General features: G+C 26.9%; 1 protein-coding gene and 1 long non-coding RNA gene across 6 annotated transcripts in view; one reads left to right on the top strand and one right to left on the bottom strand.

The window, feature by feature from the left end:
• unc79 (UNC-79 domain-containing protein) overlaps positions 1–21876 on the top strand; it is a 115957-nt gene that overhangs the window by 22859 nt on the left and 71222 nt on the right. For all 5 annotated transcript variants that reach the window (XM_067263759.1, XM_067263757.1, XM_067263758.1 and 2 more), the window contains exons 12-16: positions 681–861; positions 11201–11267; positions 13328–13365; positions 17941–18044; positions 18153–18240. In XM_067263759.1, coding sequence (XP_067119860.1) covers positions 681–861; positions 11201–11267; positions 13328–13365; positions 17941–18044; positions 18153–18240 — 478 coding nt within the window. The remainder of the gene's footprint in view (positions 1–680; positions 862–11200; positions 11268–13327; positions 13366–17940; positions 18045–18152; positions 18241–21876) is intronic.
• LOC136969560 (uncharacterized) lies at positions 1964–19861 on the bottom strand. The gene is made up of 4 exons (XR_010879842.1): positions 19598–19861; positions 19438–19502; positions 5445–5630; positions 1964–1982 (listed from the first exon to the last, which is right to left on the bottom strand). It is a non-coding gene; the product is annotated as an uncharacterized lncRNA (long non-coding RNA).

Raw genomic sequence — 21876 nt, 5'->3', positions numbered from 1 at the left:
TGCTGTTACTGTCAAAATATGCATTTTATATTCTTTTATAGCATCCCAATTAAGGTCCTATGTGGGTGGTTTTGAGTCTTTAGACTTGTGGAATATAATCTAGGAAAAGATTGCTTTTACCTAAATTTCTAGGGCTTACTTTACTAATAAGAAAACTGCACTAATCTTACCTAAAATTAGATTTCTTTGGTTCAGTGTAAAAGTCTCATGTAAATGATTAAGAATTTTCTTTCCCATGGTTGTAAATGATGGAAGAAAATTAATTTTTTATTAGTCACCAAAGATACATATTATTTGTTATCTAACTAATGGTTGTTGCCATTCATAATTTCATTTTTGCTACTAAATAAATATTTGATTTTTTAAAAGTTTTTTAAAATAATTCTGTTATTTGATCAAATATGCCAAAATTTGTTGCTTTTCTCAATTAAATTGATTCTTGATAACTGTAAATAGATTTAATTTAATTATGTCATTTTGCATTATTTTATATGATTTGAAATTTTTATTTTACTATAATAGAAGCTATGTATATTTTCATAAAAAGATTTTATAAATAACTGAAAGATTTTGCAATTAAAAATAAAAATTACTATATTAATTTAAGTAGTGTTTATTATTAAAATTTGCATTTTATAAAGTATTTTATTATTATTATTTATTTATTTTTTTAATATTAGCTTATTAAGAGAAGCACAACCAAATCTTAACAAACCAGTCAGAGAAAATGGAGGTGATAAACATAATATTGATGATGATGATGATGATGGTATTACATCATTAGAAGAAAGACAGTTACTAAGTCAGTTTGGTATATGGTTATTAGTTGGACTTTGTGGTCCCAATGAGGATACTCCTATTGTGAGTTATACAATTTATTAATAAAATTTAAATATATGTAGTTTAAATTTAGAGTACCAAAACATAAAATTAATCTACTAATTAAATCTAAGTTAAATATAAGTAATATTATATAACTGTAAGTAGAGAGGTTTGAAAGCAAAAATTTATAATATAGTTTGTTTATGAAATATGCAAAAGTTTCTCAAAAATCTAATAGAAGCATTATGAATTTGTTAGATTCAGTAATTACACACACAAATATTTCAATATCAGCAATAAATTATAACATTATTTCTTTCATCATTTATTATTATCCATTGGGAATTATTTTCCCTGTTACAAGGGGGTTACATTTACATTGTTTTTTTGTTTTTTTCATAACAATACTTTTTGATTTTTTAATTTACACATATTATTTCACAAATACGACTCGTATATATTTATTTTAATTATTACAATTTGTTTTTTTTTGGTCATATTACATTAATGATATCTTATTTTGAATATTAGTTAATATTAACTTGTTTTGTTGTTATAAATGTCGATTATTTTACTAAAGTAATTATAAATTTTATATAAGTCCTTTTTGCTCATTTTTAAGTTTATTAACAATTCTACTAGCGGGTTGCAATTACAAATCCGAGCCATTTCATAGTGTTCATGGATATCATTTAATTTTTGACATTTTAATATTAAATGGTAAGGTGATAAATTGTCGGAGTTACATAAAAAAACATTTTTTAGTTGAAAAGTTTATATAAGTATTGTTAAGAAAAAGCGAATATTTATTTAAACAGAGTTGGACTATGAGACGTTTTACATTCAAATTAACCGAATACAACATATATGGTTGAACAGATGGTATTTTAAATATGTCTAAGTACCAAGGATGATATTTACTGCTGTATAGGGAGAGTTGATCTTTGTTTATGGATTGTGCTATAGCTGCGTTCAAAAGTAGTGAGTAACCTGTTTTCCAATCTTGAATGTTGTCTTTAAATAGTAATTCTGATACTCCCAAAGAATTGAAGATAGTTTTTAGTTTATTATGCCATAGCTGTTTGTTTTTTTGGAGATTACTTTGCTTGATATTTTCGTGATATAGAGCGATCAAATTGTTGTCACTATTGAATTTGAGTCTGTAATAAAATTTAATAATACGTTTTAATATAAACGGGAAGGACCATATACGATTAGTTTCATGACATAGTGCATATCCGGGTATTGTCAGTTCTAACTGAAATAATTTATGTAAATAGTAAATATGAAAAAGTTCTAACTTATAGAGATGATCCAAGCTCCAAATTGGAGCTGGCATAGAAAATAATAGGGTTAATAAGTGAATTATAAAGTTTCATGTGTATTCTTAAGTCAGAAGTTTTCAATCTACAGCATAAAAATAAAAGATTATCGATTGCTTGTTTAACTTTGTTGTTGAGTTTAGAAATATGCGATTTAAAGGTTAGGTTCCAGTCAAAGTTAATTCCTAGATAATTTATTTCATTGACAGTTTGTAGAAGGATATCTTCATGATAAATTTTTGTTTCGTTAACAGATATTTTACTGTTGTTCCGGAAGATAATTATTTTAGTTTTACTTGGATTAACTGCTAGATATTTAGACTTGAAATGCGAGTTTAATTGATTAATTTTCCTTTGAAGGGAAATTTTTGTCGGTGCTACCAGAACTAAGTCGTCAGCAAAGAGAATGTAATGGAATGCTTTGTTGCCTATAACTATATCATCGTTTGCTTCAGAAAAAAGATGATCTATATCTTTCAAGTAAAAGTTAAATAAATGTGGAGATAATGGATCCCCTTGAAGGATGCCACGGGAATGAGTTAATGGTGGGAGAATATTTTTACCGTGCTTAATCTTTATTTTATAGTTTTGAAATAGTATTGATATTGTTCCTATAAATTGGGAACTAGCAACACTCTCCTTAAGTTTTTGTTGTAATAATGGAACATATACTGAATCAAATGCCTTTGTAACATCTATAAAGGCGGCATACACTTTTCTGTGTTTTTTTAAGAGGTATAATTGGATAATCATGAGCAAGGTAAATATCGCAAATTCGGTGTCTTTATTTTTTGTATAAGCAAATTGAAATTCTGCTTCTAACTCGGTGATTTTGATCCAATGTTGGAATTTTTTAGCTAGTATTGAGGTGAAACATTTTCTAAGGGTAGATAGCAAGGCTATAGGTCTATAGTTTTCTGGGGCTATCTGGTCTCCCTTTTTATAAATCATCGTCATAATAATGGAATTCCAAGATTTAGGGTAGGACATTGTTCTGTACATAGCATTGAATAGTTGCAATAATTTTAATTAAGAGTTCATTGGTAACATTTTTAGGAATTTGGTTGGTATATTATCATCCCCAGGGGTAGAATTGTGTTTTGTTTTTTGAATTACTTCGTTGAGTTCATCCATGGTCAAGTCAGAATTTAAATAATCGTCATAGTAGTTAATATTTTTTTCCATTGGAATTTTTAAATTATTTATAGTGAAGCTTTGATAGAATTTCTTCCAAGTTTCGAATTCTATACCAATGTTGTTATCTCTTAGATTAGCTTTTGGTCGAAATTTTCGAATGGTGTTCCAAAATATTTTACTATTATTGCTATTATTTATTAAATTTGATTCAATTCTACGAAGGTAGTTTTTTTTTAGTCTTAATTAAGTTATTGTAGATTCGTTTGGAATTTTTATAATTAATCAAATTTTCTTTATTAGGATTTTGCCTAAAAATTTTAAATCTCGTTGCTTCTTCAGTTTTTTCTTGTAACAGTCAAAATCATACCAGATTTTTTTATTTTTATTTTGAGAATATTTATTATCCTTATTTAATATTATATAATCATTCATAATATTTATCATTATTTTATATACATCTTCACTGTTATAGTTGGTTATTTCTGGCATATTTTTAAAACGATTGTTGACATCAGTCCTATAGTTGGCAAATTTGTATTTTATCTTGAAATTGTTGTTATGAGAATTATCTGAATTCTTAAAAGGAAATAAAAGGAATTTTGCTATTGTAGGAAAATGATCTGAAATATCAAAGTTTGTAGTATAAAATTCTAAACAGCAATCTAAAAATGATTCAGAGCAAATTGTAAAATCTATGGTCAAAGCGCCAGTATTAGTCAAACAGGTATATTCAGCTGAGATGTCCTGTTGAATTCTACCATTAAGGACAAACAATCTTTGTTCCGTTAACAACTCAATAAGGTTTTTACCCAGTTTATTGGTTTGTTTGTCTTTTGATTGACATTTGTTGGATATATAGGAATTAGGACCATTGTATTTTGAGTCTGTTAACTCACCCATTACTATAGTGAAAGGAGAAATATAATTCCAAGTTTCTAATGTTTTGAAAGTGTTTTTTAGAGTAATTAAATCATCAGGAGGAATGTAAACAATTAATAACGTTATTAGATTGTTAGATTTGTTTACAAAAATAGGATTCTGTAGTGAGATGAGAAGTAGCATATAGTTGTTGGATTTTTTTATGTCAATTATTTTACAAAAATTCTTTTTTATTAGGATGCATATGCCTCTGCTTGGACGACCTGGACCTATAGGTTTTTGTGCTTGAACCGATTCCACTATAAAGTTATTGGAAAATTTTGTTTTATAAAAGATTGGAAGTAATCCAAGTTTTGGTAATTGCTAAAATGTCTGGTTCATATTTAGCACAAAAGTTGTTTATTAGTGAAGTTTTGTATTTTATTCCTTGGCCATTCCAATTAGCAATGGAAACCATTTGATTATTCTTTATGACTTTATTTTGACGCGTATTTTTTTGCTTATTGTGATATCAACTGCCTGTATTTATTTGATTGAAATAAGGATGAAAGGTATTCACGTAAACCAATTTACTCAAATTTAGACTATATGTTATTTTTTCTTGATTTATCATTAATATATCATTACGGAGTTTAACTTGGTCTTTTTGTTTTCGCATTTCATGAAATATTGAGAGTAAATTCTTTCTTCTTATTCTTGAATTTTTTGTTAAGTCGGGAGATATTTGCATATCTTCCCATTCCTCTAGTGAATTTTTTTGTTGTTTTTTTTGAATAAAGGTGTAGAAAAATTTATCACGGAGCTGCTTATTACTGAACGTTATTCTTACTGTTATATTAGGTTGCTTTGTTATTAGGTTTGTTTCTATTATATCAGTTTGGGTTATATCTTGAATGTTGAGTAAATTACTCATAAAGTTGTAAACCTCTAACTTAGATATGGATTTCGAGATCGGATATTTGTATAGAATTATTTTTTTATAGTTATAATCATTAGTTAGGGAATCTATTTTGAATTGCATAAGTTCATTTTCATTTTTTAGGTTTTCTACTTGTTGTTTTAAGTTTTTAATTTCTTCACCCATATTTATCTGTCATTCCTTAGTCTCATGTATATCTTGACGGATTAGTTCTACATCTTCTTTTATGTAGGCCATTTGTTCTAACAGTTTGTCATTTGAAGAATTTATTAAATCTGATATTTTAGTCCATAGAAATGCAGTTGTGGTGTCAAGATGACTTGTTGAATTAGTTAATAGACTTAAGTTAATATTGGGTGACTCACCTGTTGAGCCCTGTGAATTCTGCTGACTTGGTTCCAAGTTTTGATTCAAAAGTTCTTTTGTTTCTTCTTGTAGATCATTTTTCGATTGTGTTCCATAATCCGTAATGAGTTTGGAGCTTGAAGTACTTGGTTGAGATTGTTTGTTCTCTGTTCTAGTTCTAGTCAGTGGAGGTCTTCCACACCTGACTGGAGATCATTGCATTTTATTTTTTTACTTTTTCCTTTACCTACACTTAGATAATATTAGTTTAAACTTGTTTTAGTTATAAGTTAATCAAACAAATAGTTATACATCACTTTTTTGTGCAAATGATAGGTTCACAGAAAAATCACTCACAGCGTTGACATTCGAACATGCCCCCCCAAATTATAACATTATTACATACTATCATAAAAAGTCCAATTTTGTAAGTAAATATATTTTATATTTGCATATTCAAAAATAATTTTTAAAATGTTTTAACATATTTTATTCAAAACTATTCAAAATCTTCTGAATGTTTTACAACTTTGATAACAGAATTTAAAAATTTTTTTTAATTTACAGCTAATTTTGAAGTTTGAAAATATCAGAAAATGAATTTGAATTCAATGGTCAATCATTACTGCTTTCTGGAGTTCAATTTCTCTTTATAAAAATTCTTTTAACTAAACACTTTGGAGGGTAAAAAATCATATGATTGACAGTTTGATAATTAACTGACTGATGATGACTGATTGATAGTTAGAAATAGCGCAAATAACCAATATTACTGAAGCTTAAAATTTTTAAATTATATTTATCATACTGACATCATCTTGATAGAATTTCAAGCATTTTCAGATTTTTTAAGAATAATAAATATATCAATATTGTTATCTTTAAAACCTAAAGATATTTAAAGTTTAATCAAGCAAAAACTTTGCATAATAAATATAAATTAGTTTTTAAATTTCTTGCAGCATTGATTACTTGTGTTATTTCTAATTACCATTTATAATTTAATTGAAAGATTGTATCTAAGAGAATCAGTAAATAAGTTTACAAATATTAATATTTGAGATATCAAACTAACTCATTGAAACTTCAAATGCCATTGATACATAGATATATACATTGAATCCTTGAGATACTGTTTTATAGAGTTGATTCCTTGATTGAACATGCCAATTAGTTTTGAATATTAATTGGTTTTTCACTTGTTTCTAAGTGAAATTAAACTGTCTCAATTGCAAGAAAAACTTGACGTTAACAATTAATTTGGCACTGAATTAAATCCCAGTCAGAGATGTTATTCAATCGTGAGACCCTAATTGTCTTAAGTTCTGACAGTACATACCTCTTCCTTATTGTTATTGTTTCAAAGTCCAAAACTATTCTATAATTTCCAAAGATAAACAAATTAATAAAAATTATTTTACAGTATTATTAAAGGAGGGGTTTAATGAGTGTTTTGACAGAGTGCTAGATCTCACAAGATTGTCAGTTTGTTGTTGATTCATGTAAAGTTTTTTGATCAGCTATCATACTAGATAGGTGATATTTGTTTCAAACTGGTTTTAATCTCTTGAAAAATTCCACATTTCACAACCAATAAAAGAAACACAGTCTTTTGGCATTTTGTACTTTAATAATTTCATAAAAACAGTTATGCTAGTACTTTTGACATTGTATCAATGTCATCTTCAGGTGAAGAAGAATTTGTACGGAACATAGATATCAATTTTTCTAAAATACATTAACATATTCTAAAAAAGAAAACATATTTGAATGTAATGAAAAAAAACAGAAAAACTTAATAATGTGAAAAAATTTTAAACATAAAAATGATATTATGTATGATAAAACAGATGGTAGATTCTCAGAGCAATAAACAATTATTAATCCTATATTTTATATATATATAAAAAAAAAAAAAAACATTTTTCAGAACTCATGAAAAACAGGAAGGCAATGAATTAAATGTTCAAGGTTTTAGAGAGCTCTGGTAGTTCAATTCAAGCTTTATTGCATTGTCCAACTTAGATATGTATAAAGCCTCCTGGATAAAAATAGTTTTGCAGTGTATATGAGGGGTGGCAAACCTATAGCACACATGCCCAAAGTGGCATGTGAGAGAAATCATCTGGACATAACATATCATATGATTTTGGCTTATTATTATCTTTTTTAATCATCCTTTTGGTTTATCACCTGATCATCATGTTTTTCAGTCAGATTCTTTACATTTACTCTAATTAAAGCATATTCATTTTATTTATTTAAACATAATTATTTGAAGTCTAGAACTTTGGCGTAGATAAACATTTTTTAAAATAAGTACACTTACTATATGGCACATGGACTGAAAAGGTTTGCCATCCCTGATCTATACATTGTTTGAGAAATTATGTCTCTATCCCCAAAGGTATAAGGCCATATTCTAACACACTGCTAGAGAGCTTTGTTAAGCTTCTGTTGTTTAAAATGTCACCTTAATGCTTTACCAGATGATTTTGGAGTTTTCCATTTTTTCATTTTCCTTACATTCAAATATGTGTTCTTTTTTAGAATATGTCAATGTATATTTTTAAAAATTTATATCTATGTTCCATACAAGTTCTTCTACCTAAAGATGACACTGATTTTATGAAACTATTAAAATACACAACATTGAAAGATAGTGTTTCTTTTATTGGTTATACAATTTTTGGCATCAAGTGTGTATTTATAGTTTTGAATTCTAAATTTCATCTTAATGGCTTATCATTTTAAATAGTTTTTAATACATTGTTCTGTTTGATGAGACGTCTAACTTACTAAACAATTTAAACATTTTTAGAATAAGCTCCATCATCAGTACCATAAACCTAGTAAATAACAAACCAAGTAAAAATTAAAAAGTACAATATTCAAGCACAAAATTGTTTTTTACTCAAAATTAATCTTGCATATATTGATACATACATGCATACAGCTTGCATACTTTATATTTTTAAAAAACAGTTGTTAAACATCAATTTAAAACTTTACTGTTAAAAACTTTTTTATTGTTTCATATTATAACAGAATCAAAATATTTTAAAACTTTAAATATCATGTAATATTTTAACATAAAAATATTATGGAAAAATTTTTAATATTTTGCATATTTAATTAATTTTATTCTATTTATATATTATTTTGTTATTCTTGAAGGAAAATGATTTTTTCCTCTTTCTGTTCAGAATTTAAAAATTATCCTAATTGATGGAAATCAAAATATTTAAGGGTTAATTCATCTTCTACTTTCATATTTCTGTTGCAGGCTAGATCCTTCTATATCCTTGAAGTTTTCCCTATACTCTACTTTATTTTCCTTTATGATTATAGCTAGATTCTAACATTTAAGGCATTATAAAGAATTTGAATTTCAGATTTTCTCATTATTTTATTTAGAGAGAATTTTACTATCTTATTTCGTTTTATTTGGAATATTGATGGTTATTTACTACAGTAATAGTTCTTTTATTGTTGATTGATTGTTATTTATTACATATTCTTTTGATGAAAGAGTTTATTCTAGAATCATTTTAATAATTTTAATAAAAATTAGATGAATGGAGTAACATATTCTAATTTATTTCAAAATTTAATATAAAGTTCAAATATATATTTTTTTGTTTACAGGTGTTTAATTTATATAAACTGTTATATGAAAATAAATATTTTAATATCTCGATTAATAATTATTAATATGTTTACTTTTATATTTATGTAGGAAAAACTAACTGATTAAATTTATAAAATTATAAATATATTTAGTTATATAAATAATGTAATTATAAAATATAAATAATTATGATTTATCATTTGAGTATAATTTTTAATTTCATTTTATAAAGTGTAAATGAAAGAATTCGTTATGAATTTTTTAAAAAAAATAAATTTAGTATTTTAAAAAGTGACATCTTACTAAAATAGAAATATTAGAAAATTATAAGAAATAATTAAAAATTTTTAATGATTATTATTTTTACTCCTCAATACTTTATGTAGAAATATATAATAGTACTTTATATGTTTTTATTTGTAAAGAATTACTTCACTTGAAGAAGTTATGAATGGGCATTAACTTCAATTACAGTTTCCAAATTAGTATTTTGTTTCTGATTTTAATTTATATCAATAAAATTAAAATATTAGAAATTTTTTTTTATAGTTCATAAATGAACAGCAAATAAAAAAATTCTCTTCAATTTTCTTAATTCAGTATTTTAAAATAATCTATTATGGTCTGAACAGCCACAGTATTTTACATTTTTGATGCCAGGGGTAAACCCTGGCATCAAAACATCTTTCATCTTTACAGCTTGAAACAAAGGAATATTGAATCAGTGAGTAACAAAATTTAATGCTACTCTGTAACATTTGCATTTTCCAAACTCTAAAAATAATATGTATACAGTGGTGCCTCATATAATGTACTTAATCCGTTCCAGGTGCACGTCCGTTATACGAAACGCATTTTCCCATAGAAATATATGTTAAAACATCTAATTCGTTCTGCAGCATAAAATAACCATACTGTATCATAAAAAAATGAACATGGGGTGCGTTCTTTTATTCTTCCGCATAACTCTGCACGAGTGACATCCGTTTAAAAATTCCTGCAGAACGCGTTCCTAAATTCTGGTGGGAGTGCGTGCCGTTGAACTGCAAAAACGGCCGCTTGTAGCAGTAGTTTACGGTAAAAAGCAACATGGCGTCTTCCATGGCTCAGATAGTTTCGTTTCCGGGTCCATTATGTAGTTTTATGAATGAAAATTTAAAAATTGTGAAAGCGCCAGTTAGTGCACTCGGTGATGTAAGTGTCTTTACGAATTTTTTTCGAATGGTAGCTGGCATTCTAATTTTTTTTCGTGGCTATTTTGAATGCTCTTTCAACAAATAATCCATTTTATGGTTAAATTTTACAATTGGGACTCTTCTTTTGCCTTTAAAAGCTCATATTTTAGAATTATAGATTCCTCCATCACGATACTATCGATAGTGCGAGCGCTGCCATTTTTCTTTCACTGTCATTCCTAAATGCCTACAAACAGCAGCGCACTCTTGTAGTAGCGGAGACGCAGAGCTCCGCTACTACGTCTCGGTTACGTTTGTTTAGTATGTTAGGAAAACACTAACGCACCCATGGAGCAGTCGCCAATTATGCCGGAAAGTCCGTTGTTCGCAGCCAGTCCGTTGCTCGAGTTACATAATGGCCAAACAGAAAGTCTGTTGTTCGCAGCGTCCGTTATTCGAGGTGTACGTTATACGAGGCACCACTGTATATATATATATTCACCGTATGCTTTTACCTGCAACTTATCCCCTGCACCTCAAAACATGGCATGTTATTTGCACATTTTGATAATCTATTTTTGAATTTTGTTCAGGTTTTTATTATGAGAGTAATAATAATTTTAAAAGGTAATAATTAAACTGTTGGAAATTACAAGGATAAATTTCTCATCAAGTAGACAAAAAAAAAGGAAAAGTTCAGATTTATAGTTTTGTATTAACTTAGGTAAAAATAACAAATAATAATTATTTATAAAAACTGCATGAATTATAAATTTATAAATAGAATTAGTTGCACTTTTTTAAATATTAAATGCTAGAGTGAAGTTTAGTGGTAAATGCAGAGTATAATAGAAATATATTATTAAATATTATATAAATTACATCTTAAATAGAACTATAATAATGTAGATCTAATTATATTAAAACATTTTTATGTGAAATAAAAATATTAAAAAAGTTATTTTTACAGGAAACTTTAGGTCGGTTATTAAGTATGTTATTTCAATGGTTTCATTACACAGCTTGTTTACCAGATGGTATGCATTTTATTTGTTTAAATATTTTAAATAATTGCTTAATTGTTTTAAATTTATATAAAACTATTTCTATATAAACTAGTAGTTTTCTATGATTAAATTTTTTAAATCAATTTATATAAATACATTTATGTGAGATAAGCAGAGGGTCAGGGATTAATCCTTGCTGACCACTTACTCTGCACGGGTTGGCAAAACCCAATCTCTTTGTCGTTGGATGGTTAGGAGAGCAAAAAAAAAAATGAGTGGGGAGGTGCGTCAGTAAGTCGACAGGTGTTTTGGATTGACAGGAGACAGGTTAACAAAACAAACCATTTATTGAATAACTAGAACAAAATACAAAGGATTCTACAATAAACTATGAGAATAAATGCGGTTATATGCGAGTAGATATAAAGCTCTACAAGTTCTAAACAAACAGGCGGCTATGAGCTAAGTCTAATTCTGTGTCAGGGGAGAGAGAGTTTACAAAGTTCCTAATAAATTACCTCTTGGTGTGAGAATTGATGATATAATTTGATGTATAGCGGTCGCCAACATCAAATGTGGAAGAGCTGCTGTAGGTCTTCTCCAACGGGACTTCATTCCTGGGTATGGAGACGGACACAAGTATAGAACAACTTCCTATGCGAGCGCACTAAGTTCACGGTGGCGCAAGCTTTTATAGTGTTAGTGTGGGAAGCGGTTGGTTGTTGACGATGACTTGCAAATTCTTGACAGCTAAGTGTCAACTTTCCCACCTAACTGTTGACAGTTAATGGAGACCTCTGCTCTGATTCTCTGCAAGGAGTTTTTTCTATCAATGATTGTTTACAATAGTTTTGAAAAAAAATAAAAGTTTTCTTTCATTTACAAAAATTTTCCTGCCAAAATCTGCAGTCTCACATTTATGTATGATATAAAAAAAGAGATAAAGATACTTTATTTTCATATGTTTTACATTCAAACCTTGTTTATACTGTTTGCAGTACTCCAGTTTCAAGTTTTTAAAGCAGAATCCTTATTTACTTTTCAATTTTTATTTACTTTATCTTAGAAAGATGTATTTTGGACATTATTATCATTAATCTCTTTAACTTAAAATATTTTGGTATATTTTTTTAGCATTGCTTATTTCTCTGAACAATTTTTAAAAGGTGATTAATATATAACTGTTAAAATAATATTAAAAACCCAATATATCAATATTTAACTTCATAAAACTTCATCCCATATAGCATAAAATTATGTGAAAGAATAGAAAGTGTGTATTATGTATATATGTTATATATATATTATTTATATTATTATATTATATTATATTATATATTATATTATAATTTAGTTATATTTCTGTTAAATTAATATATATTAATTTAACAGAAATATAACTAAATTATTTATTCAAAATTTTTAAAAATGTAAATGTTATTCTTGAATTTGTAAGGTAGTTAGGTGAATGAAAAACATATATATTGCTACTGTATATATATACATATACAGTAGAGTGTCAAAAATCTGGACATCACAAATCCAGATTCAGCCCTTTCAATAGTAACTTTGTCATTGATTATCTTTCAGCTTGTGTTTTTGGTGCTCTAAAATTCATTCGGAATTTGTAATTTTTTAATTTTGAAATAATTATGATTAGTGTACTTTTTGTTTAAATATAGTGTTTCTGGAAAATATATTTTGAATTTTTGTAAGTATTCCTACATTCCTTATGAAAGACTGGTTTGAACTTAGAACACCTCAACTTGAATTACACTGCATTTGGAGTTTACAATACTGAAAATGCTAATTTACATGTATACACACAAAATCCAAATGGGAATCAACCCCATCTGGATTTTGTGTGTATGTACTGTACATATGCACTTTATATTGCATTAATTCCTATTTAAATAAAACAAACAATTTAATCAATGATTTTATTCGCATATTTTAAATAATTAGTTTTCGAAAATTTGATATTTCAAATAGCTAATTTTAATTTTTTCATTACACTTATCATATAATTACATCATATAATTATTATGATAATGATTATTTGATAATATAATTTTTTTTTTTTTTTTTAGATCAAGCTGGAAATGCATTAGAAAGATTGAAAACTGAGGTAAATTAATGAAAATTTTATAATGAAATAATAATTTTAAAATTAAATGAGACTCAGAATGAATATATTTACAACATATTATTATAATAATTTTTTTTCTACCATATTGTTAATAAGTAGTTTTTAACATATACATTTAGTATATAGATTTTTACATTTAATGCTTTTAAAATATAAAAATTTACACACTATTCATATTTTAACAAGCAAAGAAGAAAATTAAATTTTTTTATGGAGAATAGAAGTAGAAAAACAGTGTAATTGAATATATTAAGTCGTCTACTTTTACTAATCCAAATGATTGCTGTAATTAATCAGTCTATTATTATTAATAATTAGAACCTAAATAATTTGGTACTAGAGGTAGACATAAATAAGAAATGGCACATAATGTCTACCTCTAGTACCTCATCTCTTATCTTCATCTCTTATCTTAGATAAGAGATAACACCTGACAAACACATCTAGCTGCAAGAACACACAGGCTGGCTGAGACTGACTGTAGCACCTCTAGCAAAATATATTGAGTGAACTTGTAGTCAGAAAGATGAACTAACATGTGTTAACAAAAAATTAAGAAATAAGCTATGTTTTTTTATTCATATCAAAATTTAAGCTATAATAATACATATTGAAAGTTATAAAAAAGTTATACTTTGATTATATATGAACAAACAATATTTTTTTATACTATTTTCACATTTTTTACTTAAACCATTTTAATATAATTTGAAAAAATGAGATGAAAACAATTACTTTCTTCCAGTATACTTTGCTTATCGAGATATATAAACACTACTTTGTCTTCTTTTATTTCAGTCAAACTTGTAATTAAACATATTTACATATATAATTACTGGAATATATGCCAAATGGATTTTATTTATTTTAAAAACTTCTTCAAAAATAATAATATAAATATAGGAATCAATTTGCTAAATTATTGTATAAGATAAATTGAGATATTATACGTTGATAAATTTAAAAGTATTAGTCAAATACTGTAGTTTCCAAGTGTTAAAAATTAAGTGAAATGCTTTAATATGAAAATGTATTTTTCATAAATAAAAAATTTTAAATATGAGTTTTTATCCTAATTTTCATTTATTGAAGTAATGATAAACTGATAGAAAATAATTTTTCTGGAAATTCATAAATTCTAAAGTAATTTGAATAGAAAAAAAAATTATTTACTTTATCATAAGAAATGTAACTTAAATTGAAATTTTTAATAACTAATAATAATAAACTATTTAATAATAATGTAATATTTTTAGTATTAAAGAAATACAAGTTTATTAAATACATTAATTATAAAACAAAACAATCTGTACAATATCACAAGAAGATATGGTAATCAATACAATAATCTAGACCTATATATGGTAATCAGCAATTTGTTTTTCTGACAACCAGCAGAAATAAGTTAAAGCAAGGGAAATGCAAGTTAAAAAAACAAAAGCATTAAATTGAAGGAAATTTAACATTGTTTTAATTAACTGGGCTGAGGACAAAAAAATAAAAAAAAACAATATAAAATAGCATAAATTAAAAAAGTAGAAACGAGAAATTACTATATAGTAGTGCTTATATAGTAGTTATAAATTCTTACATAGTTCATTAGTGTCATGTGACCAAAAAGGTTCCAACCTTTTTGGTCACATGACACTAATGAACTATGTAAAAATTTATAACATACTTTACTGAAAAAAATCAAAGGTTTGCATATATTATGAAGTAAAATAATATACATTTGCAATATTCATTTTTAATTTTAATCATTAACATAAATGCTTATTTGAAAACAATATTCTACTTATATTTTACAAAAGACATCTTTGTACAATAAATGTAGTTTCGGGGTTTAACAATTGGTTTTAAAATTCCTTGATACCCCTTTTGGAGCTCTCGTATTTTCCTCAGACTTTCAATATTCGTAAGCTCAATGACAATTATAAAAATTTTTTTATTTGACTGTCCTTATGATATTTAGATCCATCATGTACCGATATTTAGAACATGTACAGATAAACTTTTCTGATTTTTCTTTCCAGTGTTCAAATTCTGCATAATAAGCATTAAAAATTATTATTTCTTTTAAGTAATATACTCAAATTTGTAAATATTAATAAATATGTTACTTTAAAATGAGTATATTCATAATAAAAAATAATAGGGCTACATTTAATTGAAAATTACTTATTATTTTCAGAGCTAAATTGATATTTCTCTAAAGTCAAGTTGTAATTTGTGTTCAGAAATAAGATGAGCTTTTAATAAGTGGCGAAATAGAAATGTATTGTTACAGTTGTTTACAGGATGTCAAAGTCTTAATTTTCTACTTATAACATTGCTCTCTTTTTCTAAAAACTCTCTTTTATGTAAGCACCTATTTCTGTATGCTGAATTTTTGTCTACTCAAACTATACAAAAACAGAAATCTTTTATTGCATACATCACAAATTTCACTATATTTATTTATTTATTTTTCTTAAAAACTGGGTCATTTTACCTAATCATTTGGTGAACTTTTTTAAAATGGTGTGGGAATATGTGGGCACAGGGTCAATACCCTAATTGCCACTTACACATCGAGTTGGTAAAACTTGCCTACGTTGTCATTTCAGATGGCTTTTTATTGAGTGGCGAGGGAGGTGAGCAAGTCAACAGGTGGTTAGGAGTGACAGGAGACAGGTGAAATAAAATAACTAAGCATTTATTAATATCTAAAGTTAACATACAAAAGATGTACAAAGCTATATATATATATATATATAAAGGGCCACTGTAGGCTAAGCCTATTCCTGTTGCTGGAGAGAGAGAGTTCACAATTCACTAACAAAATATCTCTGAGGAAACAAACGGTATGCGTCAATCAGTTTGTTGGAATTGTAATCCTAGACAATATGGCGAGCTGTATGGAAGTTCGAAGCCGTGATCTGTCTTCTACCGGAGTCTTTCTCCTTTTGTTGAGCTGGGAGAGGAATGTATCACATTGACAAGTATAACTTCCTTTGAATCGCCCTGAGCTTCTGGGGTTCTAGCTTTTATTCAATTGTTGTGGGAAAGGGATCACGTGATCGTCCATGTTGACGATGACAATGCATTTTCTGACACCTATGTGTCAACTTTCCCATCAGATTGCTGACAATTGGGGTGACCTCCAATCTGAAACTGTTCGATAGTTTTTCTATTGCGGATGTTTACAATCTTTCAAAAAAATTCACATTACATTTTTTTTCTCGGAAATTCATGGATTTCACAATAGTTTTTTGTTTTTTATAATCTGGAGATTGTGCTCTGAGTATGCAATGATTTTTATCATTTCATTTCTTTCAAATTATATTAAAATTGTTTAAATATAAAGTGTAAATATAGTAAAAAAACATATTGTTCATTCATATATAATCAAGGTATAATTTTTTTTAAGTTTAAATGTGGATTATTATAGCTTAAATTTTGATTTGAATAAAACACAACATAGCTTCTTTCCTAATTTTTTGTTAACATATGTTAGTTTGTCTTTCTGATTATGAATTCACTTGATATATTTTGCTAGGAGCACTAAGGTCAGTCTCAGCAAGCTTCTGTAGCTAGATGCTTATCACCTGACATCTACTTCTAGTATCAAATTATTTAATTTCTAATTATTAATTATAGCATAATAATAGCCTGACTAATTACAGCAATTGTTTTGATTAGTAACACTACATTTGGCTTTGGGATGTTGCTATAATATACTTCTGTTTTTAAGTAGTAAATCATATTAAATTAAAATTACTATTTAAGTAGACTGAAACATTCAAAACTGAAATGTTATTTGATTACATTTATTGATTTATGTGAAAAATAAAAATAAATGTTTGTGTAAATTTGCAAATGGTCAGGTCAAATTATATTATATTATCTATTGTTAATTTAATACAGAATAATAATATATGAATTAAAAAAAAATATATTTATTATTATGTCATTGAAAGGTTGTAATGAAATGAACGTACAAGTATAGTTAGACAGCAGGGTGTCTGAGGTAGTTAAGACATCAGCCTACAACTCGGGATCTGAGATTGAATCTAGGTGGTCAAAAACCTCAGGAATTTTTCAGGGATGGTCTGCCATCTCTGTTGTGTGCCTGGCTAAACTCACAATGGTATGGACAAAGACCTTAGTTCCCATAGAGTGAAAAGAGTAAAAAAAAAAAAGTATAATTAAGTATTCACAGAAAAGTATTCATCTACATATTAAATCTAATTACTAATGCATATTTTCATGCTTATATAAAAAGATTTAAAAAATAAATGAAAAAATCATTTTATCAAAATTTACATACTGAAAATTGCATTTAGAAATATTGTAATTATCATTGATAATACATAAAAATAATTTTAAAATTCAGAATTTTTAAAAAATATTTGAATTGAACTAATGAAAAATTCCAGTTAGTTCCATAATTTTTTTTGCTGTTTGTAAATATTTTCGTAACATTTATTTTCAGAAATAATATATTTATGATATAGAGAAAACTTTTATAAGAAATAATGAAAAGTAATAATTACATAAATATATTATTTTCAGTATATTCATAGATGGTTAATGGGAATAGTAAGAACACATTTTAATATATTTGTATCATGTCTGCTTCCTCATCCAGCTGAATATGCACAAGTTGGTGGTCATTGGTAAGATTTGAAGTTTTGGAATTATAATTTTTAAAATAGTTTGCTACTACTATAAAATTATTATTCTATATTCAAAAGCATTAAATTTAGACTGTTATTAAATTTAAGGGATATGTGGCCTTCACAAACATACCGTATTAAAGAGGGATTCAAGCGATTATTATGTCTGGTTCCTTATGATATTATAACACCTGATGTAAGTATTAATTTTATTTTATTATTTTATAATTAATTAATTAATACCAATTATATACACAATAGAATCTCAATTATTGGATTTTGAATGCTTAATATTTTTTTTTCTCTAACACAGTCAAATGACCTTGTGTGTTTTGTTTACTCCCACTCTTATATGTCAGCTTTGTTTCTTTGTACTAGCAATTATTTGTGTATCTACTGTAATTAATTTAATTTTATTTTTTCAATTGCATTTTTCCTGTAATATAAATTTATTGTTTGAGTAACATAGTAAGTGAAAAAAAAAAGTAATTCTTTCAATTGAGTAATTATTAATAAATGATTTTATACTTGTACCAGACTTCCACTAAAATCAACTTGATTTGTTCGTTTTCACCAGTTTTAATATTTCTAACATTTCATTAATCTAACTCTCTATTGATTTCATTCAGATAAAATAATCAAGATTATTAAGCAAAATCTTAGATCTGTATATCTATATTTGTAATGTTCTTAGTATGTATTTCAAAATATATATTTTTAAAAAATGAGAGAATTTTGGTCATAACTAATATCTAGTATCAATGCTATATGTATTGATATTTGATATTACATTAAATTCTAATATGAGAAAAATCAAATAATTGTATTTAGATCATCTTATCAGTATTACCATCATTTCTATTGGCTGTATCATTCCTGCAATTCCCAAAATATTAAATATTTAAGTATTTGTATGATATTATACAATGGGGTCCCAGAAACTCGACTCTTTGTAACTGAACATTCTGTAAAATTCATCATTTTGTCCAAAAAAAAGAAATATGTGTAATCTAATTTTTAATCTTATAATTTAACACCAGGTCAAACAAGTTATTCTGTTTTTTAGATAGATAACCTAATAAATAGGATTTAACAATTTGGAGAGCTTATCACACCAAGGCCGACAGAAAAAAGACCAGATTTTTTACAAAAAAGTTAGTCTTTAATAATCACTTTCAAATTTAGGTAAGGATGCATTTTGGGTATAAGGACCCCTCATCAGCTTGCAAACACATAGCACCAACATATAATTATAACACTAACAGTTAACAAATACAAAGGAATTTTTGATATATACAGTGCACTATATTTACAGTTTTTAATACAACCTATATACTAAATAACTAAAACTATCTAGCATAAAATTTATTTATATAATATTGTGATATATTACATTATTTGGGACCAGTAAATGTCTTATTTTCTCCCATATTTTCTGAATTCTGGTAGATAGTTCCACTATTAATAATAAAATATTGTTAAGTATATTAAAAACCAAAAGGGAGGGAAACTAACAATGAACTTACTATTATTAAAATAATTGGTTTTCAGACCTTAAACAAAACATACACCAAATCCATAAGACTGTGTGAAGCCAACTGCCTTGTTACAATTCATTTACAATGTGATGTGACTTACTCTCACATCTGTTCAGCATCTGTTTCAAGGTTATATAAAAACGATGTCATTCCACCCCTCATGTAGCTTCAGTCCCATGTTGTTATTAATTCTAATGTCTTCCCGTATTTTCAGAATTTCTAAGTGTTCCTGTAGTCTTTTTTTTAATTGCTTTCTGTCAGAATACTCTTGACACTATCTTTTAAAATTTCACAACCTTCGGTATTGCAATGTTTTGCCACTGATGATGATATCAAATTGTTTTTGATAGTGATTATTCGTTTAGATTATTCGTTTGTAATGAATATACATATATGAACTTACACACATAATATCTTTAGAAAAATTCCACTAATTAGACAGGCATCATCACTATAATGTAAAACTTATCATTTTCAATAACTCATCACCTGCTCAGTCCACATTAAGTCGAGTATGAGAGACTCTAGACAAAAATCATAATATTCTAATTATAATCTATTTTATAAAATTATAAAGTATTTAATATAAAATTAAAAAATAATTCAATTTGTTAAACAAATTTCTTTAAATTTATGAAACTGTCATGTTGTCTAACATTATATTGAAAATAAATGAATATTCATGAAACAATTTTTATTATTATTATTTTAAATTTTGTATTGTTTCAAAATTTTATGAATGTTACTTTTAATTTTATCACTAGTAACTGCCCAAAAATTAATGCTAAAAAATAAGAATAATAATCATTTATTCTTATTTTATTAAAATAACTTTAAATTATTAATATTAAAAAGTTGTATATAATATGTTTTAAAATGGATTAATATTTACAGATGACTAGTATAAAAGGATTACAGTGGGTTATATTTGTAACGTTTAATATTGTAGAAAAAAAAAAATATTTACTTGTATATACTAGAATATACAATTAATGAATTAACTTAACTGCTGAACTGTCATTACTTGAGAATAAACATCACTACAGTTGATTCCATTTAATTGGGCCACCGGTTAATTGGGGCAGCCACTTTATTGGGCCAAATCTCAAAGACGGAAACCAAACTAATAAATTAATACATAATTTAATCACTTAATTGGGACAACTTTTCGCTTAATTGGGACAGTAACAGAAGAGGAATTTAGCAATTATTGTTATATTTTAGTAATCTTCCAAAAATATGTAGGCACTATGTACTGTACACTAATGTTGTGTAGGCCTAATGGTTGGCAAGACAAAGTGATTTTGTCTTTTGCTCGAGCAGTTTGGTTTTTCTGGAGGGGGTCAGCATAGTGGGATGTATCACACGGGGATTTCATCTGAGGCAGACCTGAATGTGAGTTACTGCCCCTGCTCTGGATTGGACTGGATTATCCCCCTAAAAGCAAAGGGGCAAAGATTGCCAGACAATTTTTCGAGGTCTCTCAACTGAGTTGGAAGACAGCTAGAGTTCCCTTGGAAGGTATTGTGTGTATAATTACGTCTAGATTCAGACAGCAGCCATCCGATTGTTGAGACCTGCATAAAGCTGGTGGATTCTACAGACACTCCTGCCAAAGTGGTCCATCTCTAAATAAAGAAAACTGTGCTCAAAGGAAGACCGTAAAATGACTTTTGGATGAACCTGTTTCTTTCTCCTTTTTTAGTTAGAACATGTTCTAACTAAAAAGAAAGAAAGGAAAAATTGTTCGATCAGGAACGGATCGAATGGTTAACCCTTGTGTTTGTCATTACAGTAGAGAGTCGAAAATCGGAATCAATTGGGGACTGGGGTTGTTCCGATTAGTCATTTGTTCCGATTATCCATTATGTAGGAAAAAATACATTAACCTGTCCGATGTTCAAATTTTTCTCCGTTGCGTGTCACTTTGTGTTGAATTTTTCTCCGTTGCGTGTCGCTTCGTGTTGAATTTTCGTCGATTTTAAGCCTAATGAAAATTTTTATAATAATAATCGAGGCTATCGTATCGTTAAAAATTATTTCTGCATTTTGTACAAACAAAATAAATATATTGAAGAATATAAAAACATGAAAATTATACTTTAGAAGTAAATTTAGTATTAAAAACGTTCGATTCAGCACGACAGTCCGACTGAAAATCGTGCCGATTACCGGCGATTCCGATTACCAGTGTTCCGATTAACAACTCTCTACTGTACTAATATTTGACAACACTAGCATTATGTGAATCAGTTATCTATCATTGTGAGTCTGGCAAATTTATAGTACAAACA

Source organism: Centruroides vittatus, unplaced genomic scaffold, assembly GCF_030686945.1.
Source record: "Centruroides vittatus isolate TY-2023 unplaced genomic scaffold, ASM3068694v2 contig_18, whole genome shotgun sequence".
In the NCBI taxonomy this organism is placed as follows: Eukaryota; Metazoa; Arthropoda; class Arachnida; order Scorpiones; family Buthidae; genus Centruroides; species Centruroides vittatus.
Note: the sequence above shows the minus strand (reverse complement) of the source record. Positions and strands in the feature narration are given on the sequence as shown.